The 22,366-nt window shown below is 43.6% G+C and overlaps 8 protein-coding genes across 8 annotated transcripts; 4 read left to right on the forward strand and 4 right to left on the reverse strand.

Annotated features, from left to right (window-relative positions):
• Positions 1-395: 395 nt before the first annotated feature.
• EAF01_008273 (uncharacterized protein) lies at positions 396-1,970 on the reverse strand (the record flags this gene model as incomplete). The annotated part of the gene is made up of 1 exon (XM_038916529.1): positions 396-1,970. The coding sequence occupies one exon, from the start codon at positions 1,968-1,970 to the stop codon at positions 396-398; it is 1,575 nt and encodes a 524-aa protein (XP_038767891.1).
• A 1,003-nt stretch (positions 1,971-2,973) lies between these two features.
• EAF01_008274 (uncharacterized protein) lies at positions 2,974-4,442 on the forward strand (the record flags this gene model as incomplete). The annotated part of the gene is made up of 3 exons (XM_038916530.1): positions 2,974-3,057; positions 3,118-3,385; positions 3,439-4,442. The coding sequence occupies 3 exons, from the start codon at positions 2,974-2,976 to the stop codon at positions 4,440-4,442; spliced, it is 1,356 nt and encodes a 451-aa protein (XP_038767892.1).
• An 862-nt stretch (positions 4,443-5,304) lies between these two features.
• EAF01_008275 (uncharacterized protein) lies at positions 5,305-6,079 on the reverse strand (the record flags this gene model as incomplete). Its single annotated transcript, XM_038916531.1, has 2 exons — positions 5,305-5,714; positions 5,785-6,079. The coding sequence occupies 2 exons, from the start codon at positions 6,077-6,079 to the stop codon at positions 5,305-5,307; spliced, it is 705 nt and encodes a 234-aa protein (XP_038767893.1).
• A 1,261-nt stretch (positions 6,080-7,340) lies between these two features.
• Positions 7,341-8,243, forward strand: EAF01_008276 (uncharacterized protein; the record flags this gene model as incomplete). The annotated part of the gene is made up of 1 exon (XM_038916532.1): positions 7,341-8,243. The coding sequence occupies one exon, from the start codon at positions 7,341-7,343 to the stop codon at positions 8,241-8,243; it is 903 nt and encodes a 300-aa protein (XP_038767894.1).
• Positions 8,244-9,325: 1,082 nt separating this feature from the next.
• Positions 9,326-11,656, reverse strand: EAF01_008277 (uncharacterized protein; the record flags this gene model as incomplete). The annotated part of the gene is made up of 6 exons (XM_038916533.1): positions 9,326-9,370; positions 9,426-9,752; positions 9,801-9,996; positions 10,047-10,834; positions 10,882-11,379; positions 11,489-11,656. 6 exons carry the CDS (start codon positions 11,654-11,656, stop codon positions 9,326-9,328), a joined length of 2,022 nt encoding a protein of 673 aa, XP_038767895.1.
• Positions 11,657-12,440: 784 nt separating this feature from the next.
• EAF01_008278 (uncharacterized protein) lies at positions 12,441-12,798 on the forward strand (the record flags this gene model as incomplete). Its single annotated transcript, XM_038916534.1, has 2 exons — positions 12,441-12,637; positions 12,690-12,798. The coding sequence occupies 2 exons, from the start codon at positions 12,441-12,443 to the stop codon at positions 12,796-12,798; spliced, it is 306 nt and encodes a 101-aa protein (XP_038767896.1).
• Positions 12,799-14,013: 1,215 nt separating this feature from the next.
• Positions 14,014-17,043, forward strand: EAF01_008279 (uncharacterized protein; the record flags this gene model as incomplete). Its single annotated transcript, XM_038916535.1, has 9 exons — positions 14,014-14,070; positions 14,135-14,216; positions 14,284-14,498; positions 14,556-14,675; positions 14,732-15,816; positions 15,886-16,022; positions 16,075-16,355; positions 16,638-16,715; positions 16,864-17,043. 9 exons carry the CDS (start codon positions 14,014-14,016, stop codon positions 17,041-17,043), a joined length of 2,235 nt encoding a protein of 744 aa, XP_038767897.1.
• A 2,255-nt stretch (positions 17,044-19,298) lies between these two features.
• Positions 19,299-21,921, reverse strand: EAF01_008280 (uncharacterized protein; the record flags this gene model as incomplete). The annotated part of the gene is made up of 7 exons (XM_038916536.1): positions 19,299-20,531; positions 20,591-21,043; positions 21,096-21,326; positions 21,378-21,506; positions 21,555-21,622; positions 21,687-21,836; positions 21,888-21,921. The coding sequence occupies 7 exons, from the start codon at positions 21,919-21,921 to the stop codon at positions 19,299-19,301; spliced, it is 2,298 nt and encodes a 765-aa protein (XP_038767898.1).
• Between the last annotated feature and the right edge of the window lie 445 nt (positions 21,922-22,366).

The following is a 22,366-nucleotide window of genomic DNA, read 5'->3' on the forward strand; positions in this document are numbered from 1 at the left end:
AAAACATGTGTTGAAAGAGACAGGTGTAAATTAAAATGAAAGTGGGCTACTCAATGATATAGGCCACTCGATGATAAACCACGTTACGGGAATTAATAATCTTATTGAAAACCGAGCACGAATCTCAGGCTCTGTCTACCAATGAAACTGTCTAGCTTATATACGTCGTGCATACACCTTCGTAATTTGTCCAGATCCCCAAGATCCTTAAAATCCATTGCCATGGCTTGGCCACACCGAACTATGACCCTCGGCCCGTGACCTTGTTTAACTTTCGGAACCATTGCTCTTTTGAGGTCACGTGATACAGCGGGTCGGTCCGAGCGGGTCGAGCGGGTTTCTACACAATCCCTGTTTTGTACCTGCTCATGGGTGCGACCACACGGCCTATGACATTAATATAAAGTCTCTAAAGCATCAAACCATTTCTCAGAGAGAGCTACTGCTTCCTTAGATATGGCTAAAGAGGTCTGGCCCCAGCCATCACCAACTTGCTGGACAGCACTGCTATTGGCGTTACTGGCAGGCCAATATGTGAGATTTCCCCCATTTGGATTTCCTGTTTTGATGAAGTTGACCCAGTAAGCGTTCATGGTACTGGCGATCTCGTAGTCTTCTGCAACCCAGGGTAAATCTGTGTCGTACAGGTTGTTAAGCACGTAATTGATCTCAGATTCGTGATAAGCACCCTGGGTTTGTCCAGGCGGCGCATGATCCCAGAAGTAGTTGTACACCGGCTTGTCGAAAGCCGTGGCCCACAGTTGCGACCGTAACCAGGTACCCACGGCGGAGCGATCTGACCATTGCCGATTGTATGTCGCCGAAGCTGAGGTACTATCATTCGCACTATAAATAGTCAAGAACTCGTCTGCCCAGTCGCCAAAGGCGGTGTCCATATCTGCTAAGTAGGTAGCGAGGGTGATATTAGGACCGTACGTCGCACCGCTTTCATCTCTAGTTTTTCCAGTCAAAATGGGCACATCTTTGGCTGCTTCATTAATCAGGGTGTTCATGTATGTATCCGGCACAGCGTAGTAATCCAGAACCGCTCCGAAGTCATCGGCCTGAGCGAAGGTAGAAAAGTACAACGCACGGAGCTCCGCAAGTGAGGTGACATTATAATCCGATACATAGCTCACACCATTTTCCAAGGCCACGTCGAGACTGCGGTAGTTCTCAGCAAGGCTGGAACTCAGAGGATCCTTGGGATCGCGAACGCCAGATTCGATTATAGCGCCAACGATGACTCCCTTCGTCAACGGGCTTTTCACAATATGGTAGGTGGCGGCCGAACCAGCTGACTGGTCCATCACAGTAATATGCTCAGGATCTCCTCCGAAGGCCGCAATATTCTCCACAATCCAGTTAAGAGCAGCATTCTGATCGAGAATTGCCCCATTACCAGAACTATTTGTGTGGTGTGTTTCGTTCATCTCGGCCGAGAGCCAGGGATGTGCAAGCCAGCCAAAGATACCGTTCCGGTAATTGTAATTAACAAAGACGACGCCTTTACCAGCCATGCCTCCGCCATCGAAAAGAGCGTTGCGAGCACTTGACATAGCTGGATAACTCCACATGACCACGGGTAGCTTCGCATCCGTCGAGTTGGCGGCACTCCATATGTTTAGGCTCAAGCAGTTCTCAGAGTCTTCGTAGCCATCAGGCACGGCTCGGAATGTCTGGGGGCAGACAGGACAAGAATCTTTGGCTGCAAAAGTTGTATTCCATGGTGTGACAGGTTGGGAGGCCCTGAAGCGATTGTTTCCTCCTGTACTAGCAGCAAAAGGGATTCCTTTCCAGACTGCAATGTCTTTCCAGTGCTCCGGATTGACCCCAGTAGGGCTGCTGTTGAAAGCAGCGTAGCCTTGCACTGAGCCAGAGCTAATCGTGATCTTTTGGTCGTACAGCGCGGCGCTTGCTGTGCACAGCAGAGCCGCGACGGGGACCAGGGAAGGCAGAAGGTACGGCATGGCCGAGAACTGTGATTATGACGGAGAAAGAAAGAATTGGAAAGAATGGGTTGTGTGTTTCCGAAAGATGAGAAAGTCACGCACTCATGTGTGCCGTTTGTATGATGACATGAACGTCATATGAATAGATATAGAGAGCTCACCGTACCGCCAAGCTAAAGGAGGCGTCCTGACGCATGTCCAGCAGGTTGAGATTGCGCGCCAAAGATCTATTCTCATCATCGCACGTCAATATTAACAGGAGCAGAGGTAGCAAGATTGAAGATCAAAGGGCATTCGGGACCGAGAAATACAGGTTCTTCACCGGCACATGGTTGGGGCAATATCGGTAGTCTGATTTAGATCAGCGATCTTTAATCACTGCCTGTACCTGCATGAAGACTTTAAAGCATTTTTACCTTGAAAGAGACTAGAATTTTTTCCCAGAATCACCGAAACCTCCGTACAGGGATCCTTATTCTGTCGGCCTAGGTAACCAACACAGCGGATAGACACCCACTTAGATTAATGTTTCTCTCGCGATTACGTACCTCAAAAAGAGAAGAAAGGTTGCTATACAGAGATGGAGACTAGTCTCTTCAATTTACTAAGGTTTGATACCTAGCATAATCGAGGAAACATATATAGGACCATTCTACACCACATACCTCTCTTAGTTATTCTATCAAACCACATTCTCTTAAGTCCTCTACCATCTATCTTATTTCTTCGCAATTGATCTTGACAACTCTCCGAGTCTGTCATGTCTTCCGTTCACCGGTCGTGCTTGCTGCTGTCAGCATCGCAGGTGCCGCCCAAGCGCTTTCGCTAAGCGACGTCTGTACCACAGCTTACGCGAGCCAGGCAATTCCTGCCGTGGACTTTTTGCCTGGCATTACTTTGGACGTATCTTCTGTCACCACAGCCATTATTGCCGACTCTACAGCTTCAAACTATTGGTACATTACCGAGGCCATTTCGTACTGTAACGTCACAATTGCCTATTCGCACAACGGTATCGCAGATGATCTGGTTCAGGGTTCCTAAACCAGATAAATTACAGAATCGATATGTCACGACCGGTGGTAGTGGTCTTTCTATCAACGCTGTAAGTTTTTCAAGATGAATTTCATGAAGAAAAATCATCAATTGATTTATCACTATGTAGGGCGCAGTCTCAAACCCTGCTGGTGTTATAGTTGGCGCCGTTTCGGGTTATACAGACGGTGGTTTCGGTACCTTCGATTCATCTTGGGATGAGGTCTTCCTCTTTGCTAATGATACCATTAATTGGCAGTCCGTCTATATGATGGGATATCAGGCTCACTGGGAATTCGCAACTTTGGGAAAGGAATTTACCAAGAACTTCTTCAATGTTTCTGATCAAATTTATTCTTACTACCAAGCTTGTTCTGAGGGTGGCCGCGAGGGTTGGAGTCAGCTCCAGTGCTTCGCTGATCTTTTGACGGTGCTACAATTGGTGCACCAGCCCTTCGCTACGGTCAGCAGCAGGTTAACCACTTGACTGCTGGCGTGACCGAGCAGACTCTGGGTTGTTATCCATCGAGTTGTGAAATGGAGAAGATTCTGAACTTGACCATAGCTTTCTGCGATCCTCTGGATGGGAAGACCGATGGTTTTGTCTCGCGATCAGACCTGTGCAAGCTACAATTTAACGTGAACAGCGCCATCGGCGAGTCCTACTACTGCGCTGCATTATCAAGCAGTTCTTCTGGTCCAGGTAAACATCAGATTGGTAGTACGAGTACCACCCCTGAGCAAAATGGAACTGTCACGGCGGAGGCTGCTGTGCTCGCCCAAACACTCTGGGATGGGCTTCATGACTCTAATGGAAAACACGCCTACAGTTACTACCAACCTGGTGCCGAGTTCGGCGACGCAGATACTACGTACAGCTCGGAAACTGGAGAATGGGAGGTTTCTATCACCGGCCTTGGCGGTCAGTGGGTCGCACAATTTCTTCAGCTCCAGGAGGTTGACAATTTGAGTACCCTGGAAAACGTTACCTACGATACTTTAAAGGAGTGGATGATCTATGGAATGCATAAGTATGGCGACTCATTGCAGACTACTGAGCCTGATGTCAGCGCTTTTGCAAACGCCGGTGGTAAGGTTATTTACGTTCATGGCGAACAGGACCCTTCGATCCCTACTGCTTCATCGATCCACTACTACGAATCCGTCCGTAGCGTTATGTTCCCCAACATGACTTTCAACTTTAGCACAGAAGCCATGGATGAATTCTACCGCCTCTTCCTTGTTCCCTGTGGTGCTCACTGCGGAGTCAACACCGAACAGCCAGATGGCGGATGGCCCGCGACAACCCTACAGACAATGATCGAGTGGGTCGAGAACGGTATCGCGACCGCAACTTTCAACAACACTAGTACTACTGCCCCTACTCTTTGCAAGTGGCCTCTGCGCCTATTGTGGTCAAACAGTGGTACTTCTTTCGACTGTGTTTACGACTAAGCTTCGTGGGACAGCTGGATTTACGACTTCGATGCTTACAGCACGCCTCTTTACTAACTGACTCATGGTATGACAGCTCTTACTCCTTCCCGGGCTTTATTTGATCAGGTTTATAAAGATATAATGGGGAGAGAGACATGCTAGGAAGAGATTAGATCTTACTGAAGGTTTAGTAGCCCATATCGGTCACATGATAGCAACAGCAATGGCAACGCGATCTTATTGTAAATAGACGGTTTAAGTTCACTATGTAGAGTGATGTACTATACTCTTACTTGTGAATATATATAATTCAATTCTCATAACATACGTTCCTGTGGCATTTCCTTGATTTCAGTAACTTCATTCCGCTGTCGGGTAGCTCGAATTGTCACTCATATCTATGGAAATAATATAGCTGTACTAGCTATAAGTATTTTGTAAGAATTATAGCTCTCGTGTTCATTTGTACTACAGCGGGATGTATGGTAAATATAAGGACTACAAGGGAGTATAGAGATGATAGAGATGATAGAGAGGAACTCAAAAGATTCAAAAGATTCAAAAGATTTTTCTTTTCTCAAAGGGGAAAACCCATTTAAAAAATCTAAAAATATTTCTAATTTTTAGAAGTAAAATATTATTATGATGTTAGGACTAGAATAGCAATATTTTAGAGAATTAAATGACCTAAACTAAAATATATTAGACTATTAGACTTCAAACAACATTTTGATATTTAAGGTATTATATGAGTTATTTTCGTATATAATTTCCAACAAACTAGATTCAACCCCTTTGTAGAGAGAACAGTACCCGCCTTTATTTTCGCACTCAATTTGAACATCTTTCTACAAACAGTGCATAATACACTGATTGAGCTTTACAGAAACAAGCCCATTCCCACCGCCGCAACTAACACACTACCTCCAACCCACTTCTCCATCTTCCCCGCCATTCCTGTAAAAACAGACAGCGTAGCCGTCGCTGCGCTACTTCCCGTAAATGTAGCATTGCTTCCCCCACCTGTCTTCGTCGCGCTAAGCGAGGCTACCGGTGGTGTAGTTGGTGTTGTGTAGGCTGGAAGACTGACGATATCGCTAGTCGTAATACTGGCCGATGTAGTTGGAATTGTTGAAGCACCGGCAGATGCGGTAGATGAAGGGGTGACGGATTGAAGAACACCGGTTAGAGAATAGATTGCTGCGCAGGCGGTAAGATCCATGCCACCTGGACAGCACCAGACGGTGAGATCGGTGGCCTGGGTGCAGTAGTAGCCTTCGGAGCAGGAGTCTTTTTTCAAGTTAGTTTTGTACAGGGTTATAAGAAAGATGGATATATGTAAGCTAAGGAGAAGACATACCGCCAGTTCCAGTTGGACAGCAGGTTTCCTTAACAGTAGGGTCGAAACAATGAACATCTCCATCTGTTGAGGAACAAGTCTCATAGCCCGTTCCGCATGCCTCTGCACAAGTGCCGTAGCCACTGCAGAAGGTTTGGGAAGGTTGATAACCCGATTGTCGCTTGGTGAGACCATACGCTTGGTTACCGAATGGGTTGAGGGATTTGGCTGCTAACTTGTAAGGCATAGCCTCTGGGGCTGTTGCGGAAGCAGAAGCTACCAGAATGGAAGCGGCGATGAAATTGTTGAGATACATTTCAAGGTTGTACAGAAAGACTCTTGTGATTTCAAGCGAAAGTGGTATTGAAAAAGGCTTGATGATAGAAAACGATAGAATAAGATATCTAATAACAACTTCAAAGGACAATCTTGCAGTAAGACTACTCCTCCCTACTTATATGAAATACAACTCCTTGTATCAAGCCTCTAAGATTATGTCTATCATGCCTGCTGTCAAAATTGTTGTTGACATGGTAGCTTCAAAAGTGGAGGCGAAGCATCATAAGTTTGAAAACACGGCTGAGATATTACAGCGAATTGTTTCTCTTTGGTAAGGATTCTCGTATCTGTTGAGCCTCCATTAATAAGATGTTGCCTGGGCATACAAGATTTAAAATGAAGGGAGTAGGAACTCAACACCGTTGATTCATACTGGGCGGCGGCCTTCTCCCACTTCAATAAATATGACATCAAAACGCGAATACTTCAGTTGAAACAGCAAACGACAAAGGATGCAGATGTAAGTGACATGATGAACTGCAAGCTCCTATAGGCCTTCAATGTCTAGCTTGAGATTTAAGAACCAGACAACCGCTCAGACTTGAATGCTCCATGGCATTTTCTTCAGTTATTCAGATAGCCTCTCGGCGGCAGACCGCAAAGAACCTCGGCGCCTTCACTAAAAGGGGCACATCTTTCATCTTGGATTGGAGAAAGGATGGCTATTTGCGAGTCCCAAAGTCATCAAATTTAAAATAGTAATAGATATATTTCTGCCTTCTGATCTAATTAATGCCAAGGTTGACGTAAAGGCTTTCTGCAAGCCATCGGATTTGAGCTGAAATGACAGCTATGAGTGGCTACCCAATCACTCTTTGGGCTACCAAGTTGTCTCACACGTGATGTCCCGCATCTCGGATCGGGGAGGAATGTCGCAGTGCATTTATGATGTCTCGGCTCATATATATACTTCAAATTGGAATACCGATGAACATCAGAGCTCGTTGACGGTGTCCGATAAGGAGACAACTTGGTTGAGTAAGTTAATCTGATGTTTTTGTAAAGGGGATAAGTGTGATACATCAATGGTGCACTAGGCCATAAGCTAGTGGCTGTCCAGAGCTCTGATTGAGCATCATACTACATTTGTGACACAAAGCATACCAAAGCATACCAAAGCAACTAGACTAGGGAAAAACAAAGAAATATGCGTGAAAATAAACAACCAAATCTTTACACATCAACAACACTCTTGGTGAAATATCTAAATCAGTTCAATAAGCCAGTAAACCGAAATAATGACAAACACTTTTCTCATCACGGGAGCGACCGGTAAACAAGGGGGAGCAGCAATTGATGCTCTTCTCTCTGCAACTGGATCGTCTGATATTACCATATTTGCTCTGACTCGCAACGTCGAATCACCATCAGCAGAGAAACTAGCCAAGAAATCCGACAAGATCAAGCTTCTTGAGGGCGATCTAAATGACTGTCCTGCCATTTTCGAAGCGGCTCCTCAGCCCATCAAGAGCGTCTTCTGCGTTACCATGCCCAACATGGGGTTTGGTAATGCCGGCGCGAGCGAAGAAGAGCAAGACAGAGCTCTTATCGACGCATCCATCAAGCACGGCGTCGAACATTTCGTATTCACATCTGTGGATCGTCACGGCGAGGATTCCGATAATGACCCAACGGATATTCCTCATTTCATAAGCAAAGCCAACATCGAGAAATATTTGAAGGAGAAAAGTGCAGGGACCCAAATGTCATGGACCATTCTGCGACCTGTCGCATTTATGGAGAACTTCGCCCCTGGATTCGCAGGCAAGATTTTCCCAACCGCGTGGTGTGCTTCTTTAGCTCCGACTACCAAACTCCAGCTCGTCGCGACTGCCGATATTGGATACTTTGCGGCTCAGGCATTGCTCAACCCGAAGGAATACACTGGACGCGCCATCAGTCTAGCAGGCGATGAATTAACATTCGGAGAAGCGAATGAAATATTTGAATCGAGACTTGGAAAGGATATCCCGAGAACATTCAATTTTGTTGGATCTACTCTTCTCTGGGCGATTAAGGATGTTGGATTGATGTTCAGTTGGTTCGAAAAAAGAGGGTATGCAGCCGATATCAAAGCTCTAAGAAAGGAGCATCCGGGTCTCCAAAGTTTCGGCGACTGGTTGAAGACGAGTGGATTGTAGGGATTTTAACGATGAATGTTTGGGATCATATGGGGTGTTAAGTTGGAGTTCGGACCATAGTACTTATGACAACTTTATTAGCAATTTCAAGCCTAATTCGCAATGAGAATATTTTGATTTCGAGGCTCTTGAGGTAGCTGTTGTAGGCGAATGTTAATGTAATGAATTCAGTAGTAATGTTGACCATATCCCTTGACCACTGTGTCAAACTCGTATGGAATCTCGAATTTAAGTAACAGTACTTTGGCTCCCTGTTAGGTAGATTATCTCTGCTTTGAGTCCGTCTGTCGTGAATGTCAAGTTATGAATATGGATTTGCCTGGACATGACCAAATTCTGTTGGATGAGGTGTAGTTTATCCCTTCCAAGTTCATCAAAATGTTTATTGCCACCAAGATTTCTGTCAGATGGCTCAGTCCAAAACACGCGTGTAGACATGCCCCAACGGCGCAGCTTGAAAACCTCCCCATCCCTTGATTGGCTCTTCACCAACCCTCATCAGTCCTTCGCTCCAATGATTATAGCGAGTTCTCACGACTTATGTAGAGGATAACAAGATCTTACCTTCTAAAATCTAGAATTGAATGCAGGTATCGTCACAAAACGCGTAAGTTCGACGTGTAAGCAAGATACGCAGTTAGAAAGTTCCAGTTCTACAGCTATGGTGGATTTTGTGGGCAAGTTAGGGAATAGGGGAGGGAAAAGAGAAGAGAAGAAGGGTAAAAAGAAGTTGGAGATAAAATCGAAGTGTATGTTAATATATTGTTAAACACTGTCATCTTTGTACCACGATCTGCTGGGCAATCAAAAGCAACATACACAGTATCACATAAGTGCATCTGAACATGATAATTTGGTGATATCGTCTAGAATTCATATTCATACTGATTTCGTCTGCGAAAAGCAATTGTCTGGTATCTGAAGCACATTGCTCGCGTGCTATTCCTATTCGTAAGCCAATCTTCCGCCTAACACTCTCTTTATGCAAATGCATCAATCTAATAACTCTTTTGTAATGCAAGATATCCACTGCAATTCCCATTTTACGCCTGTGGCTGGTTGAATAATAAAAAGTACATTGACTAAGGCTCCGTCTTGATCTTCGTCCGTAAGTGGGGTTCCTGATCCTACCGCGAGTTAGTATTATTAATCGTGATTTAAAGGATAAGACGTGAAACCAACCTCCGCTTTCCGCTTGCCCAGAACCGTTGGCTCAGGCGTGCCTCTGTCTTGCGTGGCTTCGGCATAACAACTAGCATGATAAATACGATCGCCCACTTTCTTAGCATCCATCCACACAAACTCTTGCGCATCATCTAGCCATTTCATCTCAAACTTCTCTTGGCATATAGGACAAACACTTCCAGCAAGAGCAGGATCGTCTGGTACCGCTAGATATTGGAGCTTTGGCTTAGCATTCGTAGCCGAAGATGCGCCAGCAGCACCTTGAGTAGTGTCCGATGCATCATTCACCTGATCATCTTCTGGTTCGCGCCATTTTATCCAGTCCTTTGAGGTATTAGATTCTGGGAGTGGAATAGTGACATGGTTACTTACCAATTCATCAACATACCAACTTCGATGCTGGCCCCTCTTCTCAGCCTCGGCCATTCTTTGATGAACACGGAAGTGCCAATCCATATGGGCAGCTTTCTTTTTCCGACCTTCTGTGTCTGATTGAAAACGTCGTCCACATTGTGTACATGGCGCGCCAAGCTTTTCGTAGATATTGGAGATAAGATGCGGGCGAAACCTGTGATTGTTAGCAGGAGAGTAAAGTCTGAATCGCGCGAATATCCTTACATTTTTAATGACGCTGGCTTTAAAACGACATCATTGGGAATTTCTAGAAGTGGCGTTCTTGACACAGGAGGCGCACTTATGAAGGGTAGAGATGGGGGGAAGCCGGGAGGATTAGCGCCACCTAAAGCACTTGGTGGTTGAGTGGGTGTGCTTGACACTGCTGGTATTCCAGGTAGCATACCAGCAGCTCGAAGTCTCTCCAGTAATGAGTTGGGATCAGCTGCTGGTTTTGGAACAGATGCCAAGACAGGGGCCGAGGAAGCTGGTTGAAAGGGTAGCTGTAGAGGTAGTGCAAGTTGTGGTTGAGGCGACGGGATTGCGATAGCAGCTTGAGGGGGAGGGGGCGTGGGGATTTGTGGTGTTGCAGATTGTCGCGCTAACAGAGCAGCCAGTCCACCAGGGCCTAGCAAAGAGCTCAAGGTTGGCTGCGGCTGAGGTTGGGGTGTTGGCGTAGCTACAGGTGCTGGCCTAGGGGATGGAATTTTAAGGGCTGGCTGGGGAGGCCCAGATAGTTGTGCAACTTGTTCTTTTATCATTGCTATTTGATCAGGTGGAAGCCTTTGAGTTTGTAGAATGGTCTGTAAATCAAGCAAGGCTTTTAGTCTTGTTTGTATGCTACTATCATATGGACTCTGGGCAAATTCAGCCTTTGAAGAAACAATGAGATTGGAGATATCCCTGTTCAACATATCTACGCTTGCCTCTGGTGGCTGATAAACCTGAGGCTGTGACTGCTGCCAGGATGCAGAGCTGCCTGGCTGTTGAGAATATTGAGTTGGGGGTGGTCGCTTGAGAATATTAGTATCAAACAGGAATGTTAGAATGCTTCACATACCTGAGGGAGTCCAAGCTGCAGATGACCATTGGCTTGATTGTTGTACGGTTGCCCATTTGCTGGAGGAGGGTATTGTTGAGGGTATCCAGAATGTCCGGGAGGTGGATAAAGAGATTGTCGAGATTGGTTTGGGGGAGTTGGCGTATTGCGATAGGGAGCCTGAGCTACGGCAGATCGACCTCGATTCATTAACTGCTGTTGACTTCTCAATTGCTCTTGTTGGAGAGCTGAGGTTCTAGCTTTTATGAGAGCATTTTCGATGGGGCGCGTTACTTCTGGAGGAAATACAGGACGTGTATCTATAGAGCCAGGCACAGGCTCTTTCCAAGTCTTCAACATCTCATCCATTTTCCTTCGCACATCATGAGAAACCAAAGCATACGCCTCCATGAAAGTTGAATACAGTTGTCGACCGAAGAAGAGGGTATAAGGTGTTCCAACATTCTTGACTACAGAATCGAGGACGTAGAAAGCAGGCAATTTCTTTTGCGGAGAAGTCTGTCATTATTTCGTAAGTAATGGAAGCAAAATGTAGGCACAAAGCAAAGCACGACTATAATAGTTACTAGACTCTACTAGTATTACGAAATGAGAATATTTATCCTACCTGTTTTATATGGTTCTTCAATGCCTCTGAAATGGCCAAAGCATGTTCGGTGTTTTCTTTTGCTATAACGGTTAGATTGCTGATCTCATATCTCGAATTCATAGTCAAATCTTCAAGGGCTCTTTTGTAGTCCTCCGCTACCTCATCAGAAGGGACTCCAAATGACATGATGGGCTATAAGGGAAGCCGCAGTAGGTTGCAAGGTTGCAAAGGTGCGTAGACTTGTAATGATGATCTTGATGATGAAAGACAGCCACAGAAAAAAAAAGGTCTTTGTCGTGAAAAACCACCAAGCTCCACGACTCGATTAAACAAGAAGGAGCTCTTGAACAACAGCTAACTAGTACCATGCAAAAGTATTCAACTCGAGAAGAACTAGAAGTGTGTATTTGATGATTGCCAATTTCTCTGGAAACCCTTTGTAACCCTCAAACTCTCTGTATTCAATTTTCTCTTCCTATGAGGCCCAGTCCTTATAGATAGCTTGATGCCCCACGCCTTTATCCTCCTGTCCAAATCCCCAAGTCAGATCTCACGCAATTATAATCAGTTCCGTCGACGTCGCCCTTGCAGATAATGTGGAAGTTCGAATTGGTTGTGTTTTTGATGTGTATTAGCGGATTCAAGATGCTTTGAAGTTGAGCATCAAAGACGCTTGTTTGCAGAAACGCGACGGTGTTGATTTAATTGTCTTGTGCTCACCTGAAAGTTTATAGGCAAATTGAACTAGTGAATGGCTGAGGCACTAAGAGACAATCAATTACTTAATCACGCTAGGTATCGGTCCGCTAGCGCTACACCCAATCGATATCGTCATACATGCATTCCCCGTATGTCCTCATCCCATATCCACGTTCTGTGTCTTCTGATTGTAATCTTTAATCAACGACTGCTTAATCAACAGTCGAAACGTCGCAATATTCATACAGAAAGATTCCAAGATTTCATCAGCATGATGTTCGTCACAACATTCACGAAGCTCGCTCTACTCGCCGTTTCCCTATTTTCAATTCCTGGTTTGAGTACAGCTCCTCAGAAATCAGTGATCGTTTCGTATCCGGATGACACTCCAAGCAATGTAGTACAGCAAGCGATGGATGCGATCAAAAATTCTGGAGGTACTATTACACATGAATACAACCTTATCAAGTAAGCATGCTTCTTGCCCATTGTCTATGATTGTATCTAATGTGTTCAACAGAGGCTTTGCTGCCAAAGCTCCAGCTCAAGTCCTTGTCACTGTTCAGGCATGGGGAAACGATTATCATGCTGTTATCGAAGAGGATCAGGTCGTAAACGCCAATAATTAAGAATGGGATTTGACGACGAGATGATATGAAATTGGAAATATGCGCATTTAGGAAATTCCACCCATCGATGATGTATACATGACGTTCATAAGGGGGTGCTGGGTATTATCGAGGATTTTGATGGTTCCTCGTCAATAGGATCAGTGTATATGAAAGACATTACGGAAATGGAGTCGAAATGGTCTTGGGACATCTTTAATAGAATGATTTGGGAAAATGGTAATCGGCCGGACAGCATCAACATACTTAAGGATCAGGGCAGCCAACTCGAGTGTCACTACAGAAGAAATCTAGTAATCTCTCACTTACATACCGTTTTACAACATGCGTATTTGGGGGTTCGTTTTCGGATAAGCTGAACGTGAATGGATGAATCAGTTGCTGTCTAATTAAACAACTCAGAGCAGCAGTATGAGTGTCTGGCTGTATCACATATAATTCCCTGTTTGTAGTGAAAATTCATGTAGACTTTCTATCATAAGTTGACCTTTTCAAATTCCCTCCATCTGCCTACTTATCAATTGCAAAGGTCTTCGGCCATGGTCAAATGTGCAGATTTCCATGCCCACTTACACTTCTACCAATACTTTCATGGACTAGAACACATGCGGAAGTATTTATATGTCCAAACTTTTCGTCCTCTGATATGTAGCTGCAAACGGACATCTACCAATGCTCTTCTCTACTCAGATACTCAACATCCTTTGAAGATTTCCTTTTCCTTTGTATGTATTCCCCCGCAAAATCATCGATTGTACTGTTTGATTGACCCCACAGTCAAAGAGATGTTCAACAGGGGGGACTCGAGCCTGGACTTTTAGCTTTAACCATACAAGAAGAAAGTGCAATTGAATAAAACTGTACTCGGAGACAATGAAACATGGGAAATAAATAGCATAAATCATTGCGAGAATCCAGTCGAAAGCTTTTCCTTTCTCAATTGCTGGTAACCTTAACACTACATAGGGCTATAACAAAGCAAAATCTTTCCATCCAAAATCCCAGAGCTCCCAGTCTCCAGTCTCCAGTCTCCAGTCTTCATTCTCCCAGGGTCCATCACTAAAAATACAATTTCGTGTAATCTAGAAATTTACGTGCACCTGCATCTGCACCTGCACGCACGATAAGACTTCAAACCTCACTCACTCAACTTCTTCGCATCTCCTTACACCGCCGAAATCCACAACATAACGGGTTTCTGTCAACGCAGGAAAAATGCCCTCCAGTTTGGAGCCCCCCGATGACACCACAAGGGCAGTTCTATTGGCATGGGTATGTGATTCAACACTATTCTTCACGCGCTCCTCCTTCACTACTAACATCTACTCGTGATTAGATCAAGACCTTTCCTGCCGTCTTGAACAAGGTCAAGTCAATAGAGGACTTGACCGATGGCCTTATATTTTCTGATATGCTGGGTACGTTCTAGATTATCGGCCATCTTATACAAGTCCTCGATACGGATGCTAATTTTGTTTGATCTAGAGGACTTCGACCCCGCATATGCCATCAAGGATATTTCGAAAACTACGAGTTCTACAAAATGGATTTCCGCTAAACAGACCTTGGAGGCCGTTTACAAAAATCTCCTGAAATACGCTCATGAGCACTGTGATAATTGGGTGAAGGCAGCGGTTGTCGAATATCCAATCGATTTCAATGCTTTGGCACAATACTCGGATCCCACCGAATCGACGAAGGTAGTAGGAAACGTGAGAACAAGAGACAACATCGCCATAACTAACAGGGTATTCCAGCTTATAACCATATTCCTGTTGGTCGCCTTGAAAGGTCCTAATCAGTTGAGATATATCGATCGTGTCCGAACGAAGCTAAGCCATGATATGCAATCAGTGATTGCGAACCATGTAGCCACAGTGAGTTAATTTGTTCGTATGGTTTATTGGGCGCCGCTAAACATGATGCTACGTAGATAGAGCAGGATCTCTCAATCGCTTTACCGGACTTAGAGGTTCATCGTATCGCCAAGCCATATGACGCCCTGGATCTTGAAGAAAAGTATTCTGCCATATCCATGGAACATGCAGCATTGAAGAAACGTAATGCTGACCTGATCACACGTTTGGAGAATCTATCAGAAAGCCGAGATCATCTACTAGACGAGACTAAAGAACAAGATCGACTAATCAAACAGCTACAAGAAACGGTCAATCACGGAGGCAAAAGCGAGTATATTTCAAGACTCGAAAAGAGACTTGAAGATTCGGAACAGTTAATTGCCAGCCAGGAACAGCAACTTGAAGACGCTCGGGTAAATAGAGAACTGAAGAACAAAGAGTTAGTCTCGATTAAAAACACCCGAGATTTGGAGACTCAAGACAGATTGAAAGAACTCGAAGTCGAGAATTCTGCTTTGTTGAAGAGAGCAAACAAGGTCGATCATTATGAAAAGAAACTTGCCCAGCAGAACGCTATTGAAAAGGAAAACGCAAGACTGCGTGAGCAGTTAGATGTGCTACAAGAAAACCAAAAGGATTATGACAAAGTTCATATGGAAAATGAATTGCTCAAAACAACTCGCAGAGAATACATGAAGGTGCTCGAAGGACAGGAGAATACCATAACCGACCTTAAAAATAAGGGTATGGCTTTAGAAGAAGAACTTAGGTCGCGAATGGAGGAGATAGAACTTCATCTTGAAAGACAACGACATGATGAGAAGTATATCAACGAGCTTCAAGAACGCGTAGACTCACATTCGCCAGAAGAGCCGTCAGGCGGTGGATTCAGTCTTGAAGATGAGCTTAATCGAAGTGATAGTCCAAACGAACCGAACCCATCGCTTGAGATATCTAGACTGAAAGCGGAGTTGCAGGTTCTTAAAAGTAATGAAGGTGGTAAAGCTAATGCTGAACTTCGAGCCGAGCTGCAGAAAGCGGAAATGGAAATCCGGAGACTTCGCGAGAAGACCCAAGAGTTGAAAGAGGCTCACGCCATCTCTCAGGATCAAATCTCAACTATCATGGGCGACAGATCTTTCCTCCCAACAGACGAAGCGTTAGTTACAGCAGTCGACAAAATGATGAACATTGGACCCTTTCAACTGACACTCGATGATTTTCACAGAGAACGAGCGAAGTCCTCTGGACAATCACTATACCGCGACGCCACAAAGGAGATCGAGAGATTGAATCACGCAATAAACGAACTTACCGCCAAACTTACAAGCAACGAGCGAGATTTGTTGAGAGCACGGGCAGATTGTGAGTGATCAAGCTTCCAGTATGCGTGTAATGTCAGCTAACCTAAGGATAGTGAGTGCTATGGATTCCGATGAAATCACAGCATTAGAACAGCTCAAGGAGGCAAATGAATTGGTAGCCTCATCATATGAGAAGGATTTGGCGCTTCTCCAGGCACAGCATAATGATTTGAGAACAGAATTCGTTGACCAGCAGTCTCACCTTCTCGCAGCATTAAAATCCAAAGATAAACTCTCGGAACAACTGAAGACTATCTTTCAACACCCATCAGGTTCTTTCGAAGGAACAGGCAAAGACTCCGAGCCTGCAAGAGCTCTTGATGCATTGAGAGAGGTAAGTCAAGAGGACAGTATTTCTACATCAAGACCAACTTCACCTAAAAAACAATCCGCAATCAAGCGAATCGGAAAATTGTTCGGTAATAAAAGGCTCAATGAACCTGCATCAAGCGCTCCAGGTCATGATCAGCACGATGAAGAACTTGCTAGGGAGCAGGCAGCATTTGGTGTATTGCCAGTAGCACAACCTCCATCGTCGTCTTTCTCTCAAACAAATCCATCACCTTCTCAACTTCCACCAAAATGGTCTAAAGGCATCGACTAATATAATTTCCAGCAACTTCAAAAGAAAGAAACAACCATACAAGAACTTCAACGAAGACTCGTCCTGGCAGAAGACCCAGAAGCGCAAAAGGTACCGTATCGACTTTCTATTCTCACAACCACCATCATAAATAATATTATACCTCTTATTCCAATCAATGATTGTGTCCATATTGAGAGTCATATTATCATTTATGTGAACTATGTGTGTGCAGGAAACTGATTCAACTTGTGTGAAGGCTGCAAATGATGTTTTGGTGAAGAACCTTACTCGCGAAAACGCCCTGATGGCCACTGCCTGGTATGATCTTACAAACAGATTACAAAGTAATCATGTTGTGCTGCAGCGTAGACAAGATGCGCCAAAAAGTTGGCTGAACAAACAACGACAACTTGTGAACTCAGGTCCAAGACGCTGAATTTGACACGTGCGAGGTGGTGGTAGTATACATAAACAGGATCATTATAGGGAAAAGTTGGTTGCATGGGAAGCGTGAATCTGCATTTTTGACGGGGTATTGGATGAGAGAACGAATTCATGATCTGAATATTCCGTATACATTATTGGGGGCAAGAAAGACGGTCAAATACGCACTTCGAAAGTTTAGAACAAGTTGGCAATTGGCATTTACAACTTGGCAGCATTTTATGGATATATAGATAGAGATGTCTAAGATTGGGGTTGTAGATTGATTAAAGATGAATATCGAGCGATTCTCTTTGGTTGGGACTTTTGCGTATACCCTTCCCCTCTTTTATACAATACGAAGTTATGGGTCTGAACAAAAGTTGATTAGTATTCTATATCACAAATGCATATATGTACATTTTCTTAAAACGCTTCATCATACATAACCGGGAGCGATTGAAATGGCGACACGCTAATTGAACTTAAACTTAATAAGGAATTGAAATAAAGTATGTTCAAGATTAGGTTTTTATATATATACAGGGGGGTACTATAAGGCTTATTTAAAACCTTATACCTTAATACAAGGCTTATAAATCATATTTTCTTTTTATCTTTAAGTCGAAATGGATTATTTGTTTCTATTATTATGTAATATTAAATTTCGATATCATTCTCTATTTGAATTAGCTTTATTATCTTTTATAATATTATATATAAAATACAATTTAATCTGGTTAATAATTGATAATATTTATTTTATATATAGATCATGTATATTATATAAGGGTATTACCTTTTATTATATTATATATTAATAAGGAATTATATAATATTAAGTTAAATAATATATATATAAGATTGAATATGGGAAAGTGATTAGAGCAAATTAGGATTAGATTCTTTGAATTATTAGAATACTTTAATTTGTTGGAATTGATACAAAAAGCTATTATTATGTAGAGATTCGAAGATTATTTAAGCAAAGTTATAAATACTTTGATTAGACTTTTAATTGAAGATTTCATTTCAGAGTTGTAGTGTAGATTGTACTTAATAGAGTTTAGTTTTCTTAGTGTATTGCCATTTCAATTGCACCTACATAACCGATGCAAAATTGGCACCATCCAGTCATTTATAGCCTTCCAGCTTTTTATGTGATAGGATGGATGGTGGACATAATCAGTATCTGAACCGTTTGATTGCCAAAGTTTTCTCTTTGTGCTGATAGAGATGGCTGAAAGGTCAATTTGAGACAAATAATGGAACCATGATTCTCATTTTCCCAAGATGTCTCTGGAAGAAATCATGTCGCCACAACAGACCCTGAGCCAAACCAGGGGCCATAGGATGACATACCACAACGGATAACCTATTCCATGCCGAATTCAGTACGGCACAAGGTTCTTACTAATGGAACGAACATACGCCCAGCAAAACATTACCCACGGCGTAAAACAAAACATCCGCATCGTCGCTTGGAACATGGACATCGGCGCTCTGTCCGCGTCCGTCATTGGACCCCTCATCGCAACAGGCCATCGAACGATGTGCCCCTTTCCCGCCAGGTAACATACATGAGCGAAAGGAAGTGCCGCGAAAAGAATTTATCATCGAAAAATGGCTTTTGTCGGCGAGTTGCCCGACGAGATTTGAGACGTGCAACAAAATATCTTCTGTTTTTCAATTTTTTCAATTGTGAGGTGGGAGTTGGGGGGGAGGGGGGTGGGATTGGTGGAGAGGGAAAAGGGGTCGTGATATTTGAAAAACATGTTGCTTCAGACTCGCGGGTTGCGATTGGTTTGAATTTATGGGAATCGAGATTTGGGTAGACATCGAAATCGAAATCTCAATTAGATTTCGATTATTTAAGTCAGGGTCTGTATCCAATTCTGCGTTTTGGTGTGACTCTTCCGTGTAACATTTTCGACGTTGTGGAATGAGAGTTAGTAGGTAGGTCAATCAAGTTGATGAAGAGATGTGAGATTTCGTCATGGTGCTTGGGCTACAAAATTTTGGAAATCATACGTATAAATTATCTATCTAATTCCTGTGTCACACAGTCTAATTTACTTGACTGTCTGAACCTCTCGAGAGAAGAGAAGGAGAGGAGACGCGGAAGGATGAAGTTCAGTCCGATAGGTTTGCATAAGACGTATCAAGGTTTGCATCTTGACATTCCCGTTTAGAATCTCACAGACGTTCTGAACCCTTCCGAACATTTAGAGTCCGAGTCCCCGAAACATGAAAATCGATCACTGATCGTTACCTTTTCGAATCTGGGAGGATTTTTGGCACGATCCACCAATCGTGATATCCTTTACCTGTTGTGGGTATCTCCACCTGAATCTTCACTTTACTGTCCTTGCCTACAGCTTCGATAGCCTTCTTAGCCGCTGCAATCGAGATTCCAGTAAAGATACACGCTTTCAAACAGTCCTTAATATCTTTCAACCAACTCTCATGGGATCCACGACAATAAGCATCTTTAGGGTTGAGTTTACTCAGGATCTCGAATCCTTTCTTGGCGGCGGCAGTGGCCTCTCCAGCGATCAGTAGTAAATCGAGAGTGGTCTCATTGGGCTGCGTGACATTGTATGTGAACGATTCAAACGACAAGGGGGCAGGAAGGCCAATCGTAGAAAATGGTTTCATGCGGACTTCGTAACGCATTACATCGTTGCCGTATGGTCTCGGAGGTATGGGTATAAGATCCAGACGGCGAAGTGCTTCAAACAACGAGGATAGTGCGTCTGCGAAACCATACGTCGAGGTAACTTCCAGCATGGAGAAGTTGATGAATGAAATTGCATTGGTAAATTGCTCTCTTTGAGTAGGATCAAGCTGCGATTCATTGCGACGTGCAGAGTAGGATCGCATGACCTCGCTTCGAATACGCTCAAGATGACGACTCCTCGTTTTACACAGATGATTGAGGTAGAAATACATCCCTGATAACTCATCGGGTTGGTAAACCTGGAGTTCAAAGCCCAATTGTACTATCCACTCCATTTGGCGAAGCTTGTAATAGTAGGCCCATGATGATAGGGGAAAAGCGTAAATTGGGTCATGTGATAAGGTTTTATCTATGAAGGGTTTTTCTTTTGTGAATTCTCTCAGTTCTTGATCAATCTCTTCGCCATCAAGTTGAAGATTATCCCAGTCAACGATTGTATGACAGAGTGTTCGACGTATGCGACATCGGCTTTGACACATGGTCCGAAGGATATCTATGTATGTGTTGGCCGCGCGTGATCTAAATAACTCCATTCTTTGAGCCATGTGAAACCTTGGATCATGAGTAACTTCAACTTCATCGTTGATACGATCTAAAAGCTGGTTTGCGGGTAAGGTGAGACTAGCTAGATCATCATCGAGAACTTCTCGGATGGACATTTTACCCAGTATTACCATATCTGCAAACATGTAATACTGAAGTAAAGTTCGAATATACACGGATGGTTGAGGTTTTCGTGCTTGGAATAATGAAACAAAAGTCTTACATATGTATCATCAGCCAAAGAGTAGATAATTCTCATAGTTGATATTGCACTTACCATGAGACTGTGACTATCTGTATAATCAAGTATATCAACTGCGATTTCACCATCCTTACACATCTTCTCCAAGTGTTCGTAGGCACTCTCTTGACCAACGACAACAATTGGACGTGGTGGAACAGTACTCGCGAGCTTTCTCTGTAATTTCACACTAAATGACTGGGGAACGGGCTTTGCAAGTTTGCTGGACGATTTTAGGTCAGAAATGAATGCAAGCGTCTCACGCCAGGACTGCTTTGCATCTAGAGATCTTGACTCTACTGCATCAACAGTTTTCAAATAAGCTTGCCGAAAGTTGAGTCGAGTCGACAAAGCTTCCTTCAAATCCTCGGATATGCCCTGAGCCTGTAAAACTAATTCTACAGTCTCTTTCATGAAACGAAGAATTTCATCATACTCTATACCCTCGAGCAGATTTCTATGGAATGTATGGGTCGCAAAATCTTCCTCCTAAACGCGTATTAGTGTGACATGAAATTGCTGCACGAGAAGCGGTAAATACCTCGTAAAAATGCTCTGACCTCACTCTATTATTGACATACCAACAAGTTTTGATCAGACCCAGACAGTACGCCCTCAAAACTTGCAGCATCAAAGGCTCGTCTTCGGCACAGCTCTCGTCTCTGTCAAACCGGGTTTCATGGAGACTCAAAGGTGAGGGATGTAGGATTCGATCAATGTATAAACTAGTGAATATTGTTTGAGCAAGTGGGTGTCCCATGTGCCAAGCCATCTGTTCGAAGTCAGAATGCTTAGATTTCAGTTATAATTGGCATTCACATACCTCATGACAAAGAAGCTGATCGATGATGCCCAAAACTTCCTCTGGCAGTAGCGCCTGAGCGAAATCGTAATCATCCTCCATAGTTTCTCCAGGAGCTAAATAACCACTATCCATTTTTGGATCCATGATCTGTATTTGAAGATCAGCTCAGCCGCTCATTGGAAATGGGAGACAAACCTCTAGAGCCGCAACAGCCTCGAATAATGTAAAAAACGGATCCTTAACAAGGTCTCCTACTTCGAGCTCTGTGGCAAGACATTAGCACGTGATCTATACAAAAGTCTTTCGGTTTTGTGATAGGTAACACACGGTGAGCAGCATTCGTGAAGATTTGAGTGATATCCGTAATCTTAACCCCCTTGCTGTACAACTTGGGAGCGGGTCGCAGTTCCGGATTGAGCGCTGCCATGATTGCCGCTGGGTCACTGGGACCTTGATCAATGTCAAGCTCTGATACTTCTGCAAGCGGCCGTCAGCGACAGGTATTATCATATTAAAGAGGGTACTTACGCTGCGTGATAGCAGCTACATCGTTATTATGCATGGCTCTACCGTAGCTGTTGTGAATGATCACTCAAAGCATCAAAAAAAAAATTGAGGAATATTCGTGACCTTCGTTTCAATGTTGCGAGAAAGATAGAGTTCTCGCTTGCTACGGAAAGTGGCATGAGTGCAGTATCTCATATTCAAGAGGACAATGAGCAAATACAAAAGTTTGGGTTTCAATATTGGAAGAGTATTTATTTTCACTGTATTAAGACCATTTCATGATGATGGAAGTTAAAAATTAAATTTTTCTTCACACACATCAACGTCGTCTCTGTGCTATTTGATTTTAATCTTCAACTTTAGGATGATGGGCTAAATATGTGCTACGACATACATAGGGAACGAGTATAATACCTAGCCCAGACTATAAAACATTGTCACCTATATACATCACGAACAGAGCGTATGGGGGGGTTCAAACATTTCAATGTGATAGCGTA

Source organism: Botrytis porri (assembly GCF_014898465.1).
Source record: "Botrytis porri strain MUCL 3234 chromosome Unknown BPOR_011, whole genome shotgun sequence".
Classification (NCBI taxonomy): domain Eukaryota; kingdom Fungi; phylum Ascomycota; class Leotiomycetes; order Helotiales; family Sclerotiniaceae; genus Botrytis; species Botrytis porri.